This window comes from Leuciscus leuciscus (genome assembly GCF_965113295.1).
Source record: "Leuciscus leuciscus genome assembly, chromosome: 18".
NCBI classification, from domain to species: Eukaryota; Metazoa; Chordata; class Actinopteri; order Cypriniformes; family Leuciscidae; genus Leuciscus; species Leuciscus leuciscus.
In genome coordinates, this window is record NC_138742.1 from 12071196 (window position 1) to 12091443 (window position 20248).

The 20248-nt window shown below is 37.2% G+C and overlaps 1 protein-coding gene across 14 annotated transcripts in view; it reads left to right on the top strand.

Moving 5' to 3' along the window:
- Positions 1–739: 739 nt before the first annotated feature.
- eya4 (EYA transcriptional coactivator and phosphatase 4) overlaps positions 740–20248 on the top strand; it is a 36126-nt gene continuing 16617 nt past the window's right edge. For 3 of the 14 annotated variants that reach the window (XM_082146074.1, XM_082146083.1, XM_082146078.1), the window contains exons 1-6: positions 741–1105; positions 5187–5258; positions 15733–15782; positions 17455–17573; positions 19606–19689; positions 19918–19995. In XM_082146074.1, the coding sequence (XP_082002200.1) occupies positions 5226–5258; positions 15733–15782; positions 17455–17573; positions 19606–19689; positions 19918–19995 (364 nt within the window). In that variant the 5' untranslated portion in view covers positions 741–1105; positions 5187–5225. Of the gene's footprint in view, positions 1106–5186; positions 5259–15732; positions 15783–17454; positions 17574–19605; positions 19690–19917; positions 19996–20248 lie in introns of all 14 variants that reach the window. The other 11 variants (XM_082146075.1, XM_082146082.1, XM_082146077.1 and 8 more) reach the window with 6 other exon arrangements.

Sequence of the window (20248 nt, forward strand, 5' to 3'; positions counted from 1 at the left end):
TAGGTCATTTTCATTGCCATTAAAGTGAAATAACTGAACATAGACATACAAGCTTGATAAAAATGATCATTCTAGAAGAAAATTTCAGATGGCACTTAGAGGCTTTTGCATCTGAAGTCTTCATAAATATATATATATATATATATATATATATATATATATATATATATATATATATATATAGGCTTTTGCATCTGAAGTCTTCATATATATATATATTAGTTGTTAAAAAGCAATAGGGAGAAACGCAATATTGTATGGCATTACTTTTAAAAGTAACTTTCCCAAACAACTTCCATGCAACTTCTGACATTTTCACCCATTTTTGTTGTCATTGCTCTCTGATCTTCAGCTCACTTTTCCTGCCGTCATGTTAGGACGTGTTTTATAAACCTAAATAAACCTGAGCTATTTTAGTGGTTTGGCTGGTCTAAGTGTTGATAAATGTTAATTAGAGGAGCTCCCTTTTCTTGCTGCTTGGTCCATTAGGGTGGAAGTGGAAGTCCAAGTGCAAGATTGCATAAGTGTGAGTGAATCTGATCCCAAAACAAGGGTTTGACTTGGTTGTTGTTGTGTGGCTGTGGTAAATAAAACTGAGCTGATCACTCGGACGAAACTATTAATAAGAGCCTCATCCTGGCCCTTGTGCTGTGCCCCATTACTGGCTTGGGTGCGAGCCAACAGCAGCACCCCGCATGGCAGCTGCGCGCATGCGCATCAATGAGCACTCTTGCCCCGCCGCTGCAAGAGAACTTTAATAATGAAGTAGACCACGGAGTGCGCGTGTGCTCACGTTAACTTTAGGAGCGTAAATTAAAGGGGAAAACACAGCTAGTGCAAGACAGAGCTCCTCGGAGTTTGAGTTATAGTGGTGATCTGTCGGTTGGAGCGTTCCGCTCCGATGCGGCCAGTGCAGCTCTCATGAACTTAGGGAGGACTTCCCCGCGAGCTTCACTGACAGCGCGTGCACTGACTGGCGCGAGCTGTTCCTCGCGCTTCACGCAGCTCGACCACTTGAATATTTTTGGATGAGCATGTCAACAGACTGAATGCGCACGGACCTTCTGGAGAGTTTGGATATCGTAGCAACGCACAACTCCTAAGCGTAAGTAAAGTAACCATCTTGAACCATAAAATAGCTCACTATTCAGAAACTATAAAAGTTTTGCTAAATATTTATGTGACTAAGTTACATACAACGCCTAAAAGCAGTTTGGAGCACCTGCTCGCGCCTGCGCCTGAGACTGTGAAATCTAGGACTCTTAAAGAAGGTTACAGTTCAGAGTAATGTCTGCTTTCCATATTAAACCACCTATAAAAACGAATATAAAATAATTCTACAAATTATCACTGTTCAAAAAATTTCTACGCACTAAATTGGAAAGTTTAACTGCTGCCTGAAAATTATTAAAGTAAAAGTTGTGCTAGAGTCAGAATTTTTTTTTACTGATAAAGAAAATGTATTTGAAACTGAAAAGTCGACCAGAAATGACCAATTGTGACGCGTTAAATGGGTGGAAAACAAATATGTTGTTAGGACAATGATGCTTTTGTTCACTAAACACGATTACACGGATTAGATTTTTCTGTTTCAAATTTCGAGTTATTTGGTCAACAATCGCATCGTTGATTTTTTATTTATTTATTGTTTTACTTCATGCATGAATTCAAGTGCAGTCATTAGCCCATATGTCTTTTGAACAGTTCTTAAGTAGACACATTTTTTATTTACTTGGTAACTTTTCCTTAAAGAGTCCTTCTGAGTTTTTTGGGTGATTCCCGTGTCCGTTTGGATATCGCATGCCATGACCGTTTTCCCATGCACGTGGAGTTTGTGTTTGTATTTGATACGGAGGAAACGGGAATATCATCCCGACCCTGAAGCAGCTTCATTGCGCGTTGGCCATTGGTCGCTTTCTCGCGCTGTCGATAGCAGCTCGAGCCGATACCGGAGAAGGAGCCCGGATTAGATTACACACTTAACACGAAATAATTCACAACACACAGGTCGCTCTGGTGGCTGGTAATAAGATGGAGTGTACTAGCCAACAATTACATAAGAGAACACCAGTGACCTCCTCTTTGGCCATCTCCAGGCCTCAAACATTGGGGAAAAACTAGTAAGACTTGTAAGTATTTAAACATTTGAGATATTCTTAAAGATTGCAAGGCACTTTGATTGACGGATTTACGCATTTGGACTGAATGGTGGGACAATATTTTAAACGCTTTTTTCTAAGTAGATTATAGGGGCTCTAGATGTAGGCTATCTATAATAGCAGTATTTGATTTGATCACATGTAGATCTCTTAGTAGATTAATTATTAAACCTCAAACAAAGTCTCAGTGTTTTTTCTTTAAAATAAGAAATTAATCATTTCTTTTCATCTGTAAATGTGAACTTGGTGCATGCATCACTACTTTCGTCAGCCCTATGTTGTCATTAATATAAAAAAAAACATAAGAGTGTAGTCATATTATGGGTAAGGATCAAAGGTAGGGCCTAATCACCCATTTAGGTTTGGATGTTATATCACACCCTGAATGGTTAAAAATGGCTTTTTAAGATCTGTCCACTTGGATGCCATTTTATATTTCGCAACAGTATAGTGATTAAACTGCACGTGACTAGTAAAATAATGCATACATTTTGTCAACATAAATTGGAAAGTAGCCTACACTTGAAAATTAAGGTTGATTTAGTTTGTCTCTGTGGCACCTTGGAACCGTTTTCCGCCATGGAAGGTTCTGGGTTGAGCTATGTGGTTCTTTGGAGATCTTGATTATTACATAGATCAGCATATTGCGTTCTGGGGTTTTTAAAGCACCAGAACAGATGGTTTTCTGAACAATAAAAAAGCTCTCCAAACTGGAAACTTAATTTTAAAGTGCTTTTACGTTGGAGAAGAGAACAATTTAGGCAATGTCATTAAACCAATGAGGGCTATCTATAAATTGAATAATGAAATCGGTTATAATAATAACAACAAATAATGAATCTACACTTAATATAGCCTATTAATAAAAAAAAAAAATCACATTTAGACAAATTCTTCTCATCTAATGAAAGCTGTTCCTGGTCCAGCTTGTTTATTTAGCAATAGGCGGTGTGTTTTGTCAGTGGAGTGAGCTCTGATGATTTAAAGGGAGGAAAACCAAAAAGCTTTGGAGTATTTGGCTTTCCTGCGCTCGTGCCGCGGCTGTGTCGAGTCGCGCGCAGAATGCCGCGCCACTAAACGCTCCGCGTGCTTTCATGACAATAACAGTAAAACGCGCTGGCGCTCTTTGTTATTTTGAGACGGAATGGTCTCCTCTAATTGGACCGTTTACAATCCCTAGACTGTTATCTTTATGTTTAGTTTCTCTTATTTGACTAAATCAAATGTTTGATCTGGGACTGTTGCATAAAGTGGCTTTTGATTTGAAAATATGTGTTGACAGAAGGGAAATAAATACCAGCTCCTCACCATTACATGGTTAGTGCAATGTGTCTTGCTATTTGGCTGTCCGTCTGTTCATTGTGTGTGTGTGTGTGTGTGTGTGTGTGTGTGTGTGTGTGTGTGTGTGTGTGTGTGTGTGTGTGTGTGTGAGAGAGAGGACAGTAGGCTCAGAGGGCACTGAGTGATAACAGTAAAAATCAATGCTGCTCAGCTCATTCCCCCGCCTGAGTATTAAAGGCTAGAATTTCAGAACACAGCTTCACCAAGCAAATGAAAAATTCAAATGATCTGCTCTTCAAGCTGTCCTTCAACTCTCTTTCTCTCTCTTACACACACACACACACACACACACACACACACACACACACACACACACACACACACACACACACACACAAGCATGTATACAGAAGCTAGTGGAGACTTCCCATTTACATTAATTGATCTTATAGGTCACTGTAATCTATATATATGCTGCCATATATATATATATATATATATATACCTAAACAGAAGCATCATGACCCTTCAAGCTGACCCCTCAGGATTTTAAACAAAGTCAAAACTTGTTACAATGAAGATTTCAATTATTTTTTGGTAGAAACAGGTGTTAGTCTATAATGCTTTGACAGAAATCACCAATTACAATATTTTTTTTTTTTTTTTTTTACATTTGGGCAGTTCAATTGAGTTGCAAGTTTCTCAGATCATTTACTTTAAAATGAAATTTCATCATGTACCCACTTTGTCCAGCAAACTCATAAATGGTGTATTAAGAAAAAGACAATATGTTCTGTTGGCTTTATAACACTTTGTTAAAAAATACTAAATTGTCTAATAGTATATATTCTGTATTAAGTGAGACAAGACTGTCAGAGTAAATTCATAAATAAATATATGCATGATGCCCCTGCCCCTAAAATCAAGATTTTATTTGGTTAATATACAGTATATAAACCTTTTCCTGTTGCATTCCCATAAAGAGAATTTGTCCCACTGGAGCTATTTCCACTGTGAACTTTTAAAATAACTTTTGTTAGAGTAATCTTGCGTAGTAAGTTTCATTTTTGTAATTAATAATAAAATAAGATTTTTAATCAAATCAGTTAATTTCAATGTTACCATTTTTTTGTTCTAGAGACTTTTAGACAAATTTCATCTCTCAAGGTTTGTGAACCACTGGCCTGGTACCTGCGGCAGGACAGAAAATAAACCTATTCTCCTGATCCCGATGCTTTCAAATGTCTTTCAAAGAGATTTTGAATAAGAGTGCTTTTCATTACCGAGGCCTCGGGAGGTTTCAAAGCAATTTGCCTCAGTTTCAAGCTTTTAAATGACAGAGGAAGGATGGGAAAAGAGAAAGATAAAGATGGTGGGTGGAAAGGGCTTTACTGGGAGGTAGAAGTCATGGTTAGATGGTTTTAGTGACTACTGCCATGTTAGCATCGCCATGACCTGGACAGCTTGGCGTTTTGTGTGTATTGAATAAGTGCATTTGTGTGTGCGTGTTACATTGATTACATTTCTCTCTACCCATTGTTTAATGTTTACTTCTGTAAATGATATTTACTTCAGTCTGGCTGGATATGATACAGTGAAGTTACCAGACTTATTCCTTCCCCTCCTACACACATATATCCAGAGACACAAAGGAAGAGAGAGAGAGAAGAGAGACAGATACGAGAGAGGGATGCCTATGCATTGTATTGTGTTTTTGGTGATTTTAAAAGCATCCTTCATTTGCAGGTGTCTGGACTGTAGTTGAGGGGAGTGGAAGTTCAACTGATGGAGAATACACAGGAGCTGAATGAACAGAGGGTGAGTGAACTACAACTATTAGATGTGTTTTACATCATTATGGCTTTTATACCTTTTCTGTCAGAAGACTATCTGAATATCTTCTTCTCTTTCATTGTCTGTGTATTGAATTTAACACTCCACAAATTCAGAATTTGTCAGTGTGTTGTGCAGTATCATTTGAAGAATGTGTATGAGTTGTATGGATATGTGTGGATAACATTACTATACCACTTTTTGGGGGTTATTTACCTATAGCGGCTAATGAATCGAAAGTCTAGCACATTCAGCACTCTTGGAATGTTGCTTGGCCAATCTAATTCGAGGACCAGAACTAACTCTAGTATAAATTATATTGTGTATACATTTCTTTATTGGATATAATTTTGCAATATATTCACTGGTGTTTTTGAGAAGGTTTCTCCAAAATTGAACTTTCTATTCTTTAAAGAATCTTGAAAAATGTGTATCACACTCGAAAAAGTACCTAAAAAATTGCCCCCTGAAAAATTAATAATGTTCACTTTTTTTATGATGATGCTGAATGATTTCCAGTAAAGAATCAGTCAAGGAACTCATTTCTGGTTTGGCATTGCTATCTAAGGCAAAAAAAAAAAAGGTTGGAAACTCTGGTCTATACTATGTGATAATTGAAAAGTTTGATTGTGCGGTTTGAAGTGTGAGCGTGTTTGTGTGCATGAATAAGTGTGTGTGTGAAAAGGCCACCCAGGTGTGTACTGGGCAGCGTTAGGTCTTTAATACACAACAGATGTGAACTGAAGTGTCGAGCACAGTAGCCATATGGCCACCACAAGTCTGAGCAGTGTCACATACGCACACATAGTGACAGTACAACACACACACACACACACACACACACACACACACACACTGTTGAAATGATTTCAGTCTTTCTCAGTGTGCCTTTTTCCATCTTTGTGCTTATCTGTTAGTAGTCTGTTGAATAATTCCATTCTGGGTTTATTTTTTTTGTTGGAAAAAGATTTTTTAAAATGTTTTTACATTTCGATAACATATATGGGTATGATGTTGCTGATTTACATGATTGCTCTGAAAAAGACAGACAGGCGTCCATAATCCAGATGAGGACAGATACTGATCTTGGGGTGTTTGGGGTAATGGAAGCTGAGGAAGGGGGAGATTGAGGTGTGGGTGGAGGGGGGTATTTTGTGACTCAGGGGATCAATGCTTTTGGTTCTGGAGAAAAATAGCAGAGGAGTAAAATGAAAAGGGGGGTGTAGCTGCAGCCTTTTCCTCTGGTGCAGTCTGTGCCCCAGAGCCCCAGAGCAGAGACCACAGACAGAGAGAGAGGACTCAGGTTACACACACACACATACACACACCTACAGAGAGGGAGGAAGAGGGGACGAGGCAGAGAGAGGAGAACAGAAAGCAAGGCTTCACATTCACATATTTACACCTCCCAATTTAAGAGTAATCAGCAAATAACCACAAATAACGGAGAGTACAAGTTGTAAGTGTGTTGAAAGCTATACTGAGCCGACACAGTAATATTTATAAATATTCTTGACTGTGGAAAGAAGTTGTGGGCTTGCTTTATAGCTAAACAAGCACCCTGTCTTTAACGTCAAAACAAACAAGTAGCAATCCTAATGCAGATTTGAAAAGTTTGATGAAAAAGTGAACAAGCTTGTTAGTCATTTCTCTTTATAAAATTCTAAGTCTCAAACTCTTCATAAAATTCTCACCATCCCGATGGTTATCTGTTGTTTACACCTGTGGCTTGTCTCTTACACTGTAAATCGACTCACATCTCACTTAAAATATCTGTCTTAATTCCCTTGTTCTGGCCATATGCAGAAGATATACACATCTTAATTAGTTAAGACAATGTACTATTCAAGATTACGTAACATATCACATTTTACAGCTTTTAAACTAGACTAGCAAATGTTCCAGGTTCTTTATCTATGCTGAATGTTTAGGTATTAGGGTTTTAAAAAGATAGGTTAAACACAAGTTAAAGGTAGGGTAGGCAATTCCGGAGCGGCTAGCAATAGCAAGCTAGCTTTGAAAGCATGAGATCCCACCCTCCCTTCAGAGTGTTTTCAAAGCCACTCCTCCTCCAAAACACACGAACACACACATCAGAGTGCAAAGCAAAGCGTCACGAGACGAGAGAGACGGCGTTGAATTACCTAATGTCTCAAAGCACATAACATTACAATAATAATGAATGTAAACAACTTACAGAGCTGCCTGACTGCTGACTTCTGTAGATTAATTTCGGTGTTTAATTTAAGTGGGTGATTATGACAGTGTTGATAGTGTTGACATAGAAACACAAAAATCTGAGTCTGAGGGAGTGAACGGCTCCGGGTAGAACGTCACAGATTGCCATCTCTTAATTTCGATTACGACATGTCATGAACACAGGATAAGCTTGTTGTTTTGGTTCAGGAGGAACTGTAAAAGGCGGCTGCTGTTTGTTTATGGCACCCGGTGACTGTGTCTACAACGCTGCCGCTGATGATGTGTGATGTCTGCGTGAGCTGGGTGTGCAGAAGTATGGTAATACATATGTTGACAGGCAGGTAGGACATCATATCATTGCATTCGGACGGAATGCAATGATTGGACGAAATGTTTTGGTCCTGAGACGTCCACAGAAGATATAGATACATGATTTATTTAGACCACTTCTATTATTTGTTGCTATCAGGATATGAAGAGAGTTTTAAAACAGTATGACAAAAAGTGTTTATAAAACATATTGCCTACCCTACTATCACAAAAAAAATGGGTCGGTTTGGAGTCAGTAAGATTTTTATTCAAGAAATGAATACTTTTATTCAGCAAGGATGCATTAAGTTGATCAAAAGACATTTTTTACACAGTAAAGACATTTATAATGTTACAAAAGAATTATATTTCAAATACATGCTTTACTTTCTTCAAAGAATCCTGCAGAAAAAAAAAGAAAAGAAAAATCTGAATCATGGTTTCCACAAAAATATGAAGCAGCACAACTGTTTTCTACATTGATAATAATAAGAAATGTTTTTGAGCAGTAGCCTATAGATCAGTATATTAGAATGATTTCTGAAGGATCATGTGAGTGAAGACTGGAGTAATGATGCTGAAAATTCAGCTTTGCCATCACAGAAATAAATGACATGTTGCAATATATTAAAATAGAAAACAGTTCTTTTAAATTGTAAAAAAACAATTGATCAAATTTGGTGAGCAAAACAAATCTTGCTGCCTCAACTTTTAAACACATGGCCCTTTAGTTTGAGGATTTTTTTATTTATTTAAATAAACATAATATGGAAATCTATGGGGCAGTCATTGTATGTAATGTTTTTATTTAGGATCCTTTCAGACCTTGTGTTTTAATATAAATATTAAGTATTCAAGTACTGGCATTGAGTTTGATGAGACTAAATTGTATCCAATCTTGTTTGAATCAGTACAAGCTGTCAAAACAAGCTGCGAGTTTGAGCAGACTGTATAGTTCCTGAAGCTGTGCACACCAGTAATGGTTATAGATGGGGTTTTATTTTTTATAGTCACATAGAATCATTGATGACAATACTCCTCTTGATCTTGAAAACTGCATTATGTTGTGGAGTATAATGACACTAATGTGCACTATGACGGTCCTTGTGTGCAGTTTTGGGTTGAGTTTAGCTGACAGCTTTGGGTCCAGCCTGAGCACATTATTTAACAAGCACGTCGACATCTGGGAAGCAATTCATCATTTAATTAAATGCTCCTGAAACCTGGCCTTTCGTTAATGAGATTAATTTAAATAATTAACGAAAAGCTGACACAAGCACAAGACCTCATGAATAATTAAGCAGTTTTTTTCTGCTGCAATCAGAGGGGAAGGGAGCACTTTAATGCTAGAGTGCTTTTTTATATAAAGTTTCAACTCATTTCTTAAGATGATACACACACTACAATGCGCATGCATGGAGACTTGTGTTGTGTGTGTGTGTAAACACTTTGGTTGCTGTACAAAGATACGGGAATCAATGAGCCAGAGGAACAGAAAGACAGCGTCGCTCACGTAGTTGCACACAAGATCATAGACATACGCACACACACTCATTCAAAGCTGCGAAGGTGTGTCTGTCTATAGGGCTTGGCCTGGTGTCCAGTTTCCCTCTGACCCCTTTCCCCTGGCGGAATATACCATTCAGACTTCATACACAGGTTGACATGGAAACGGAGCAGTCCAACAAATGGGCTGGTCCCTTGACTGGTCATTTTAGTTGATCTGACTGATCAAAAACATATTTTTAACCGCGTAACGCTGCTGCATGACTGTGGTGGCAATGTAGCGTCATGCTAAAATTCAATTAAATGTACCCTATGTAACTTTTGGCCCTCTAGCTGTTAAAAAACAAAACTGCATGCATTTTGCAGAAAAACATTGTTTTGGTTGTGCTTCGGCTCTGCGTGACTGTGTGTGCGGATTAATATGGTTCTTTTGTCATAACTAAAAAAGAGAGAGATTATTCTACTGCTCATAAAACATTCACTACTAGGCTTAAGAGATGTAACCAGTTTAGATGGAAAGATCTTAGGACTAGCTGAAGCCGTTACTGTAGCTATATCCATTAATAGACATGGTACTTCCTTAAAAATAAATTCCAGCACAGCGCTACAGCAACCCATAATGAAATGACCCTTCACAATAGGTAATGCTTTACAATGAACTCTGTTGGAGAACTACATTATGGCAATTTATCAGTTCAATAAAATTCCGAAATAAAATAAAATGCCATCTCCACATCACTTTTACAATATTTCAAATCCCTCAGTTCTCGCCATCTCCAAAAAGCCAAGCCAATGTTGATTCTTGTTTTATTACGAGCTCTGTCGCGTTCTCTTTTTGCAAGCAGAAGCTCCTCCGTTTGGCTTTTTTTTTTTTTTTTTTACGAGTGATTCCCCGGAGGTTTGAGATTTAGCTGGTCCAAGTCAACCTTTCTCGCTCGTTGTGACAACTAACATATGTCACTTTCACACCATACATGCGTCAAAGTAGCCAGAGTAACTTTTCTCTATTTACGGATATGACGAGACACACGCGGATGAGTGACGTATGCATGCAAAAACCATCCCGTAAGGTCTAAAATATAAACCCTTATAATAGGCTTACCATATTGAATAAGACAAAAACACGTTTTGAAAGAAGGATTGATGATGTATTTACTCATTAATTAAATGTAGTTAATTTTGAAAAAAAAAAAACAGTTACATAGTGTAACTTTAATTACTAAAATAACGTGTAGGAGATTCACCAATTTGTGTGGATTGCACTTTGTAAAATATGTGCATAGAGTAACTGTAATGTTTTTAACTGCTATTTTATAATATTTTAGTATTTTATTGCATGCACTACCTTGTTAAATTTTGACAGTATTCACATTCATTTGATAAGATTGATCTTGTTGGTATGATTTTATCAGTTTAAAATTGAGAACATGGACGTTGAATTGACTGGTTCAGAGGAAGTTTCGCGTTTGTGTGCACTCAATCTAATTTTAGTTTCTAATTTTCAGTGTCCTCAGGGAGTTTGAATGTTCTCAAAAAATATACCAACATAAGCCAATGTCACCTGATCGGAATGAAAAACATGTTGTGTATGTGCGCATTACCCACAGCCATTTGCCCTGTCACACACTCTCTGTTCTTTTCTATTTCCTTTTTCTTCCTCTCTCTTCCTCTCTCTATTGCCTTCCCCTACCTTTAGAGAAGAGTGTTTCAGGGAGGGGACACATCAGATAATCTTACACCTCCCAGGGGCATATGCTGAAATGTGTGTGTGTTGGGGGGCGGAGGGGTGGGGGGCACAGGTAACAATGTATTTTACATGAAAGGAAGAGGATAAAGTTACAGCGCTGATAACCATAATACTGAAAGCACAAAAAAGAACAAGAAAAGGGGGACTGTGTTCTGTGTGTTGGTGTGTGTGAAGCCTCTGTGCCCGTAAGCAGGCCTGGAATCTGCATATAGAGCACAGCAGAAACGCCCATTGCATGTTTGTTTATTACATTTTTTGGCTACATTTATTAGGCGTTTGGCTATTGTCTATCACTCGCAGTTCCATTTAACACATTCTTAACATGTTTTTCAACATAAATCAGCATAGAGCATGCTGTCAGTGTCAGTTGCTTACAAAAATACACCATCAGAACTTTGCCTGTATGTTAACTGTTTCGCCTGCCAAAAAACAACAACTGGTTGGCTGTGTGTTAACTGGTTTCCCAGCCTGATCGTGGTAGTCTGTTGACTTGTTTTAGAGGGATCTTGGCCACATTTTACCTGGTCAGGCTCGAAAACCATCATCAACCAGTTCAACACGGTAATGTTTTAACCATCTGGCAAATATGTGTTTATGAATATATTAGAGTTGTCAAAAAGTACACATTTCGTTACCACGTCGGTAGGTCTACTGAAATTTTTAAAATGTGACGATACCAGCATTTCCCTCTAGCATTTTGAGCACTGTTGAACGGATTTTAAACCCCTCTGATTGGCCATTGTGTTGACACGCTCAACATACATGTCTGCGATTGGCTACAATGATCAACAATTACATCTTTGATGTCTTCACCGAGCACTTACACAGACACACACGGGAGCGTTTAAAAGCAGGCATCTATCAGCGGATCCCTAATATATCCGCTGATAGACGGATCCGCTGAAAGACGCCACTTTCATACGCACCCATGTGTATCTGTGTAAGTGCTCGGAGAAGAGCGTCAAAGACAACATGTTTCGTTGATCATTGTAGCCAATCACAGACACATATGTTGAGTGCGTCAACACAATGGCCAATCAGAGACATATATGTTGAGTGCGTCAACACAATGGCCAATCAGAGGTGTTTAAGTATCCGCTCAACAGCGCTCAAAATGCTAGAGGGAAATGTTGATATCGTCACATTTTTTAAATTTCAGTACCGATTTCGGTACTTGTGACAACTCTAGAATATATAGAGTTACATTACATTATACATTATATATAAATTTCCAGCTGCAAAATGTTGTTTGTATGTTGTTATATTTTTTGAGAACATTAAAACTGATGCCGGTGAATTTCAGAGCTGGTGCAAACATATCCACATCACTATGATCAGATGCTTTCTTAGCAGCTGCTTTCTCGCCGCTGTCATTTTTGTTGTGTGCGTGCAGCAAATATTTACATATTGATCTAAATGTCGCTCACAGCAGCATAGACGGTGTTCATCAATAGTATATCGCTACAAAGGTATTTCCAACTTTTACTTCTAAACAAAGAACGAAAAAGAACGTCGCCCTGAATATATTGGGGCCTTGAATCAAGTTCAGTCTCTTGCACATTACTTGTGTACGTGCAAGCACAAGCAATAAGTTGTGGTTGCCTTAACGGACACCGGTGTCGCTAATAACAAAGTTTTCTGAATTCTACATATAACCCGTTTAATTGTTGAGTACTGTAAGACCAGCATGAAACCAGTCAAGGTAAACCAGCTTAGGCCGACTTGAGATGTTTTTTAGTTTTTCAGCAGAGTGACATTTTCTAGTTGCTTTTCGAACCGCCTGCCAAAGAATTACAAATTTCACTTCATAAATCTATAAACGGTGTACAGTTAAACAGTCTTAGATCATTGTCCACCAGCAGGACTCATTGGGAGCTGGATCCTGCTGGGCTGCTCTCAAACGCTCTATTAACTGCTCTAAAAGCACAGATGCTGCTGGACAAGGAAGTAGTTACAGTCAGAGAGAGATTTACAGTAGGCTTAGAGCTCTGTACGATCGACCGATCACCTGCTGTCCCTGAATGTGTCAGGCTAATTTGAGGAGACCATATTGGGTGTGTCCATACTCAGCACAAATAAGAACCCAGAACCAGAGAGATGAGCCTAAACCGCAGGCACTTTTCTGAGAGGAGCCTTAATGCTCCAAGGTCATTTGTCCAATAGCACATGTATAGCATATACAAAAGTGTTCAAAAGTTTGGGGTCAGTAAGATTTTTGGGGGGTTTTTTCTGAAAAAATAAAAATCAGAAGAGGCATTAAATTGATCCAAAATTACAATGAAGACATTTATAATGTTATAAAAGATTTTTTTTTATTTATTTTTTTAAATGCTGTGCTTTTTAACTTTCTATTTATTCAAGGGTTATTAGTTCATGCAAAAATAAAAAATTCTGTCAACAATTACTCACCCTCATGTCGTTCCAAAACCCTCATGTTGTTCCAAACCAAATCTTCGGAACATAAATAAAGATTTTTTTAATGAAATCTGAGAGCTCCATTGACAGCCTACACATTTAACACTTTTAAGCCCCAGAAAGGTAATAAAAACATTGTTAAAAAAACATAATTTACCACTTTATTTACAAAATATTAGCCTAATATCCAACGCACGTTCCCACAACAATGTCAGCTCTTGCGTCAACACAACACGCATGTGTCGTGGTGCTTTTGTGAATGCATTGGAGATTAATATTTTGTAAAAAAAAAAAAGAAGAAAAAAAAGTGGTAAATTATGTTTTTTTGCTCAAATAAAGTAAATACTCGTGTCGCTTCATATAATTGAGGTTAAACCACTGGAGTCACATGGATTACTTTTATGATGTCTTTATACCTTTTTGGGGCTTGAAAGTGGTAGTTGCATAGGATGTCAATGGAGGGACAGAAAACTGATCTTCATTAGTGTTCTGATTCTGAAGATGAACGAAAGTCTTTCGGGTTTGGAACGACATGTGGGTGAGTAAATAATGACAGAACTTTTCATTTTTGGGTGAACTAACCCTTTAAGGAATCCTGAGGAAAAAAAAAAAATTATCACAGTTTCCACAAAATATGAATCAGAACAACGGTTTTCAACATTGATAAAAATAAGAAATGTTTCTTGAGCACCAGATATTATAATGATTTCTGAAGGATCATGTGACACTGACGACTGGAGTAATGATGCTGAAAATACAGCTTTGCCATCACAGGAATAAATTACATTTTAAAATATATTAGAGTAGAACACAATATTTCAAAATATTACTGTTGTAATATTACTGTTACTGCATTTTTGATCAAAATATAATACAGCCTTGGTGAGCATAAGAGACTACCGACCTCAAACATTTCAATGTATGTGTGAACATGAGTTGCTGGTTCAATGCCAAACATTCTCCCCAAAACCACACGCTACATCTGACACACACATGTATTCGTGCATGTGTGCTCACAGGTCTACATGTGTGTTTTTAATTAAGACCCAGATGACTACGAGCCATGTAAACTGTGTAAATTGATTGTGAGAAGTTTATAGACTTGTGGCACTCTTTGATCCTTCCTTTTGTTTTACAGTAGTGTTTACATATTTAAGTGTGAAATATGAAAAAATATGGATGAATTGAAGCTTCTGTTTGAATGTAAGATGATAATGCTCTGTTTTGGTCGGTGACCTTGACAGTAGACAAGAAAGAAAGAAAGAAAGAAAGAATCCAAGTTTGGAGAGAGTTGGTCACAAGGACAAATTCAAAGAGGGAAGTTGCAGTTGTGGTTTTATTAACTCAGGTTTGAGTAATATTGAGTGTGACAGAGAGTAAGAACCAAGATAAACTGCCAGAATGGGAAAGAATGTATTGTGGGAGAGAGAAAGGCAGAGTGATTTTTGCTATATATATTACTGAAGAGTTAAGAGAATGCTGTAAGCTTGTAATATTAAATGAAACTAATGTGTCAAATATGGTATTTTTCACATGGTGTTTTAGATTGACACAACCATATTTATTAACAGGTGTGACTAATATCATCCTTTCAGAAATGTGTTCTGTCTGTGGTATTTCCTTCTCCGCCCAAACACTCTGTTTTCTAAAAGAGGTTTATGGCTCTAACATTAATGTTCGATATTCATGAAGCACGCACATGTCATATGTACACTACCATTTAAAAGTTTTGGGTTGGGTTTTTAATGTTAAGCATTTTCTTATGCTCACCAAGAAGTTTCAGCATCATTACTCCAGTCTTCAGTGTCACATGATCCTTCAGAAATCATTCTAATATGCTGATTTACTGCTCAAGAAACATTTATTTTTATTATCAATGTTGAAAACAGGTGTTCTGCTTAATATTTTGGTGAAAACTGAAAATATTTTCAGGATTATGTGATTAGATAGAAAGTTCAAACAAACATTTATTTGCAATAGGATATTTTGTAATGTTAATTTAAAAAAAAGAAGAAAATCTTACTGACCTGAAAAACTTTTCAATGGTGGTGTGATATTTGTTTGTGTTATTCATATTCACTTCTTTCAGTAGACAGCATCTGCAGTGAAGCCAATAATCATGCTCAAATGGATGGCAACAGTAGCTTCAAAAATCATGGACAGTGAGGTCATCACATTGAGTCATATAGCTGAAAAATCACTCCAGACTGGGAAAACGATGTTGTACTTATACACTGAATAAGAAACTATCAACATCAACTGTCTCCTCTGGTCTTTCCACAGGTGAAGAAATCGACCACTGATTCCCATGGTCCAGACCCAGTAGACAACAGGTAAGGTGAACACACTTTCACACACATACTCTCCACTGAAATCCATTTTGGGGGTTATTTATGAGTACCAATGTCAGTGGACTGTGGGAGCGAGCGGTTTTGTACACATAAAGTCAGAGGGAGAGATAAAGAGAGAGGGATGTTAAAGTCATTGAATCTGAGTGGGTGTAAAGCAGACAGCTTCACCTGGATAAAACATGACTGCTTTACTCTGTGTGTTAAAGCACTGTGTACTTTGGGACGTATTCAGAAATTTTATGCAGATGTTTATGCCATAAACGTACAAAGAGGAGCAGCTCTGTTTTTATCTCTGATTGCTATTACATTATTATAAGAGCTGTTTTTGTACATGTGTTCTTTGGATTAAAGTGTCTGCTAAATGCTTCAGTGCAAAACTATTTGACTTTTTTTTGTTTTACTTCTTGTATAATTTAGACCTTATATTAAGGGATGGAATGGAATATGTGTACTTAAATAATTTGTCACATTACAGGATCTATTTAAGGAACTTGCTGAAAGAAATTAATCAAATGGTAAAAAAAGAAAATATGTTTACACTTAAATGTTGTCCATGTAGTATAGCCTATACATTAACCTAAAATCCTGTTGGATGTTGAACTTGTTAATTGCCAACCATCCTCATTATGAATAACATTGAAACACAATATATGTACTTCATATAACAATTTTGCATATTAAAAATATCTCATCAGCATGAAATGGCAAAAATATTTCTCATTGGTCATTAAATTGTATTTTGCATTGTTTTTATAAAAAATATATATTTTAATCATGACATTGAGAATATTAAGCAATTTTTCGTATTAGTGTTTGAAGGCACATTGTTATTTTGCTCCTCGTATTTATGTGGGTGGCTTAATGTGAAGAATATTCCATATTTGTGTCGCTACATGGAATTCTGGTTAAAAGAAAATATAGATTTTAGATAAACATGACCTAGATAAACTGCTTTCCAGGTTTCTGTGGTAAAACCTCATAGAAGATGCACAAGTTGGGACAGATGTTTTCTTTGGCATTGTAAGAATGATAATATGACACTCGCTCATGTATCAAACCATCTGCTAAAGACAGGTTTTGCTCACATTTTCTGCTTGGTGAGTGTAACTGTCATTTTGGGGTCAGTATAATTTTTATATCTATCTATCTATCTATCTATATATATATATATATATATATATATATAGATAGATATAGATAGATATACATACATATATATTAGTAATTTTATTTAGAAAGGATGCATTAAATTGATCAAAAGTGACAGTAAAGACATTTATAATGTTAAAAAATATTTCTTTTTTAAATAAATGCTGTTCTTTTGAACTTTGTTCATCAAATAATCCTGAAAAAATGCTTCACAGTTTCCACAAAAATAAGCAGCAACTGTTTGCAATATTGATCATAAGAAATGTTCAGCATATTAGAATGAATTCTGAAGGATCATTTGACACTGAAAACTGGAGTAAAAATTCGGCTTTTCCATCACAGGAATAAAATACATTTAAAATAATGTTTTACTGTATTTTTGATCAAATAAATGCAGCATTGGTGAGTCTTAGAATCTTCTTTCAAACACACAGCAAAATCTTACCAACCCCAATTTTTGAACGGTTGTGCATATGTATTTATGAGTTATAATTGTCTGTCGCAGGTCCTTGGAGATGCAGGATCTAACAGACCCCCAGCACTCTGTCAACAGTGGCAGTGACAGCACTTCCAAACTGGACAAGAACATCCTCAGCAACAACATCACGACCAATGGAACCGGAGGTATGAAAGAACGACAAATCAAACAGAAAGAAAGAAAGAAAGCAAGAAATGACAAACGTACGTGAGTGAGCGAGTGACATGCTAGCTGATAAATGGGGTCTTTCAACCAAAGCATTGCTTTGAGTTCAGGAAATCAGCTTTACTGCCATACACTCAGTGTTCATCGCTGTGGAGTCTCTTGCTATAATTGAAAGCAGGGTTCAGTCCTGGTGTGTGATGTCCAGATTGCAGGGATAAAGTGTTTTTTGTTCTGGTGGTTTTGGTGCCGTCCAGAGCGGGTTTGTGGATTAGTGGCGATGTTGTGTGTCGAGATGCTCTAAACTCACACTAACCTCAAAGGTCAAACGCTGCAAACAGCGCCTAATTAAAATAAAATAAAGTGTGCGTTTGTATGAGCGTCTGTGTGCTGAAACCTTTCCCAGCACTTCTCTGTGCGTGTTTCAGCAAGAGCCTGGTGCACAGAAAACTATTTCCTGCGTTTAAACTCTCATTTTCTCTCTGATGTCAACTCGCGCTCACTCGCTTTTCTCTCCTTGAGGAAAACGCTGAACAAACGTTTTAAGAGAGGACGTTAGGCAAACATACACAAGGCTAAATAGACTCTCAACACCCTTGCAAGTGAGCGCTTGATGTATGGCTATGACTGTGCGATACACAGGAGAGGTAGTAAAGTTTAGGGACCCTGGAGAGAATGTGTGTGTGTGTGTGAGCTCATCTGTTTTTGACATGTAGCCGGAATAAAACAATAGCAACAGAGAGAGTAAAAGGAGCAGAACTCAGTAAATCATTTAGATTAGAGCTCAGCTAATGATTTTAACAGCTTGACACACACACATTCACACACACTCTGGGATTGTGCTTCTGCCAAAACAACGACATATTCAACATTCTCCTCTGTCTACCTCATCAGCTCACAGCCTAGACTGAATCCCTCCATGTACACACACACACACACGCACGCAAACCGCCCACACAACCACCCACTCACACACACACATCCCAACATGAATCCCACAGCCAATGAAGCCTCATTCATCTTACTTAAGAGGACTTTCACTGTCTCCCTCGCAAGCACACACACACACACACACACACACACACACACACACACACACTGATTCAAGGTGTTTTTTTTCTGAAAGTGCGACTTTGACCGAACTGCCATAAACTCAGTGTGACAAAATATGGTTTTTGAAACCTTATATGGTTTATATGAACACTGAATGTTTAATGTTTGTTTTAAAGGAAGTGCATTTCATTATAATGGAATTCAATGGGAATTTATCAACTTTTCACTTTTCAAAAATTATTGTATTCTTTACTATTTGTAAAATGTTTTCAGTTCCTATTCAAAAAGATCCTATTCATTAAATATGGTATGGCAAATTTTTATTATACAGTGGCCCCAAAATGTCATTTTTGGTCACTTAAGTCACACTTAAAATGTATGAATTTCCATTTGCAAACAAATTATGCTGCTTTTAACGTTTGTTTTCTGAACCATTTTGCAATTACTTTTAACGAACAAAGTAATTTTTAGTTGATGTCAGTTCACATAGGTGTCCTAACAGAGTAACCACAGGTGTAGTTCATCACATTAACTATAAACATTATTTATGTTTGAAAACCAAAAGGTATCCAAATACTTTTTGTATTTATTTTGTACACTTTAACTATTATTTTATCACTTAAAACCTAACAAATGCCTTATCATTTTGCTTGGAAAGTGTGCTTGAAAATGAAAAATATTAATTTAAAAATGCTTTAATTAATTATTTTTTTATAGTAATATTATATATTAATTATATAAATTTATAAATTATATTATATAATTTATATTTTATTTTATTTATATGATTATATATTTATATATTGTAATTATTCAAAAATAAAAATAAATAAATGCAATCTAATGATATTATATGTTTTAAGTGTGACATAAGTGTCCAAATAGTTATTGGGGTAACTGTATTAATAATACTAAGTAATAACTGGGTAACACAGTCCACTATACATCTGACTCCGCCCCCAGGAGAGAACATGACAATTCTAAACACGGCTGATTGGCTGCTGGGCTGCAGTACCCCGCCCACTGCCCCAAGTATGAAGAACTATGGTATACTGCATGTGTTTGTGTAGTGTACATATATTTGATAGCACGTGTGTGAGTGTTTGGGTGCAGTGCTTTGGAGGCTCTTGATTTTTATTTTATTTTTTATCAAAAAGGAAGTGTTGCTTCACAACTTACTCGTACTTCACTCGTTAATTCGATTTTGAGAGGTTTGAATGGAGTTTGACAGTTGACAGGATTTCTCATGTCTTTCTTGGTCTCCCTCTTTTAAAGTTAAGTCCGAGCCTCTGAACAGCAGCGAGGCTGTGAGCTCAGCGGGAGATACTGGGCTGGACACTTACACTGGGTCAGGTAAGACATCCACACACACACACACACACACGCGCTGCATTCAGAATGCCTGCTGTAATCCCGCTTGGGAAGTTGCTGAAAGCTCTGAGCCCTCAATCTTTGTACTGCCCTTGAGCTAACGTCATCAGAGACACAAACTCTTTATTTAGATCAATGTGCTCACACACACACACACACACACACACACACTTAGAGACTGAGAAACCCTCTGTCCATGCGCTCCCCTGCAGAGAAGGTTGAGGCCCTTGCTTGA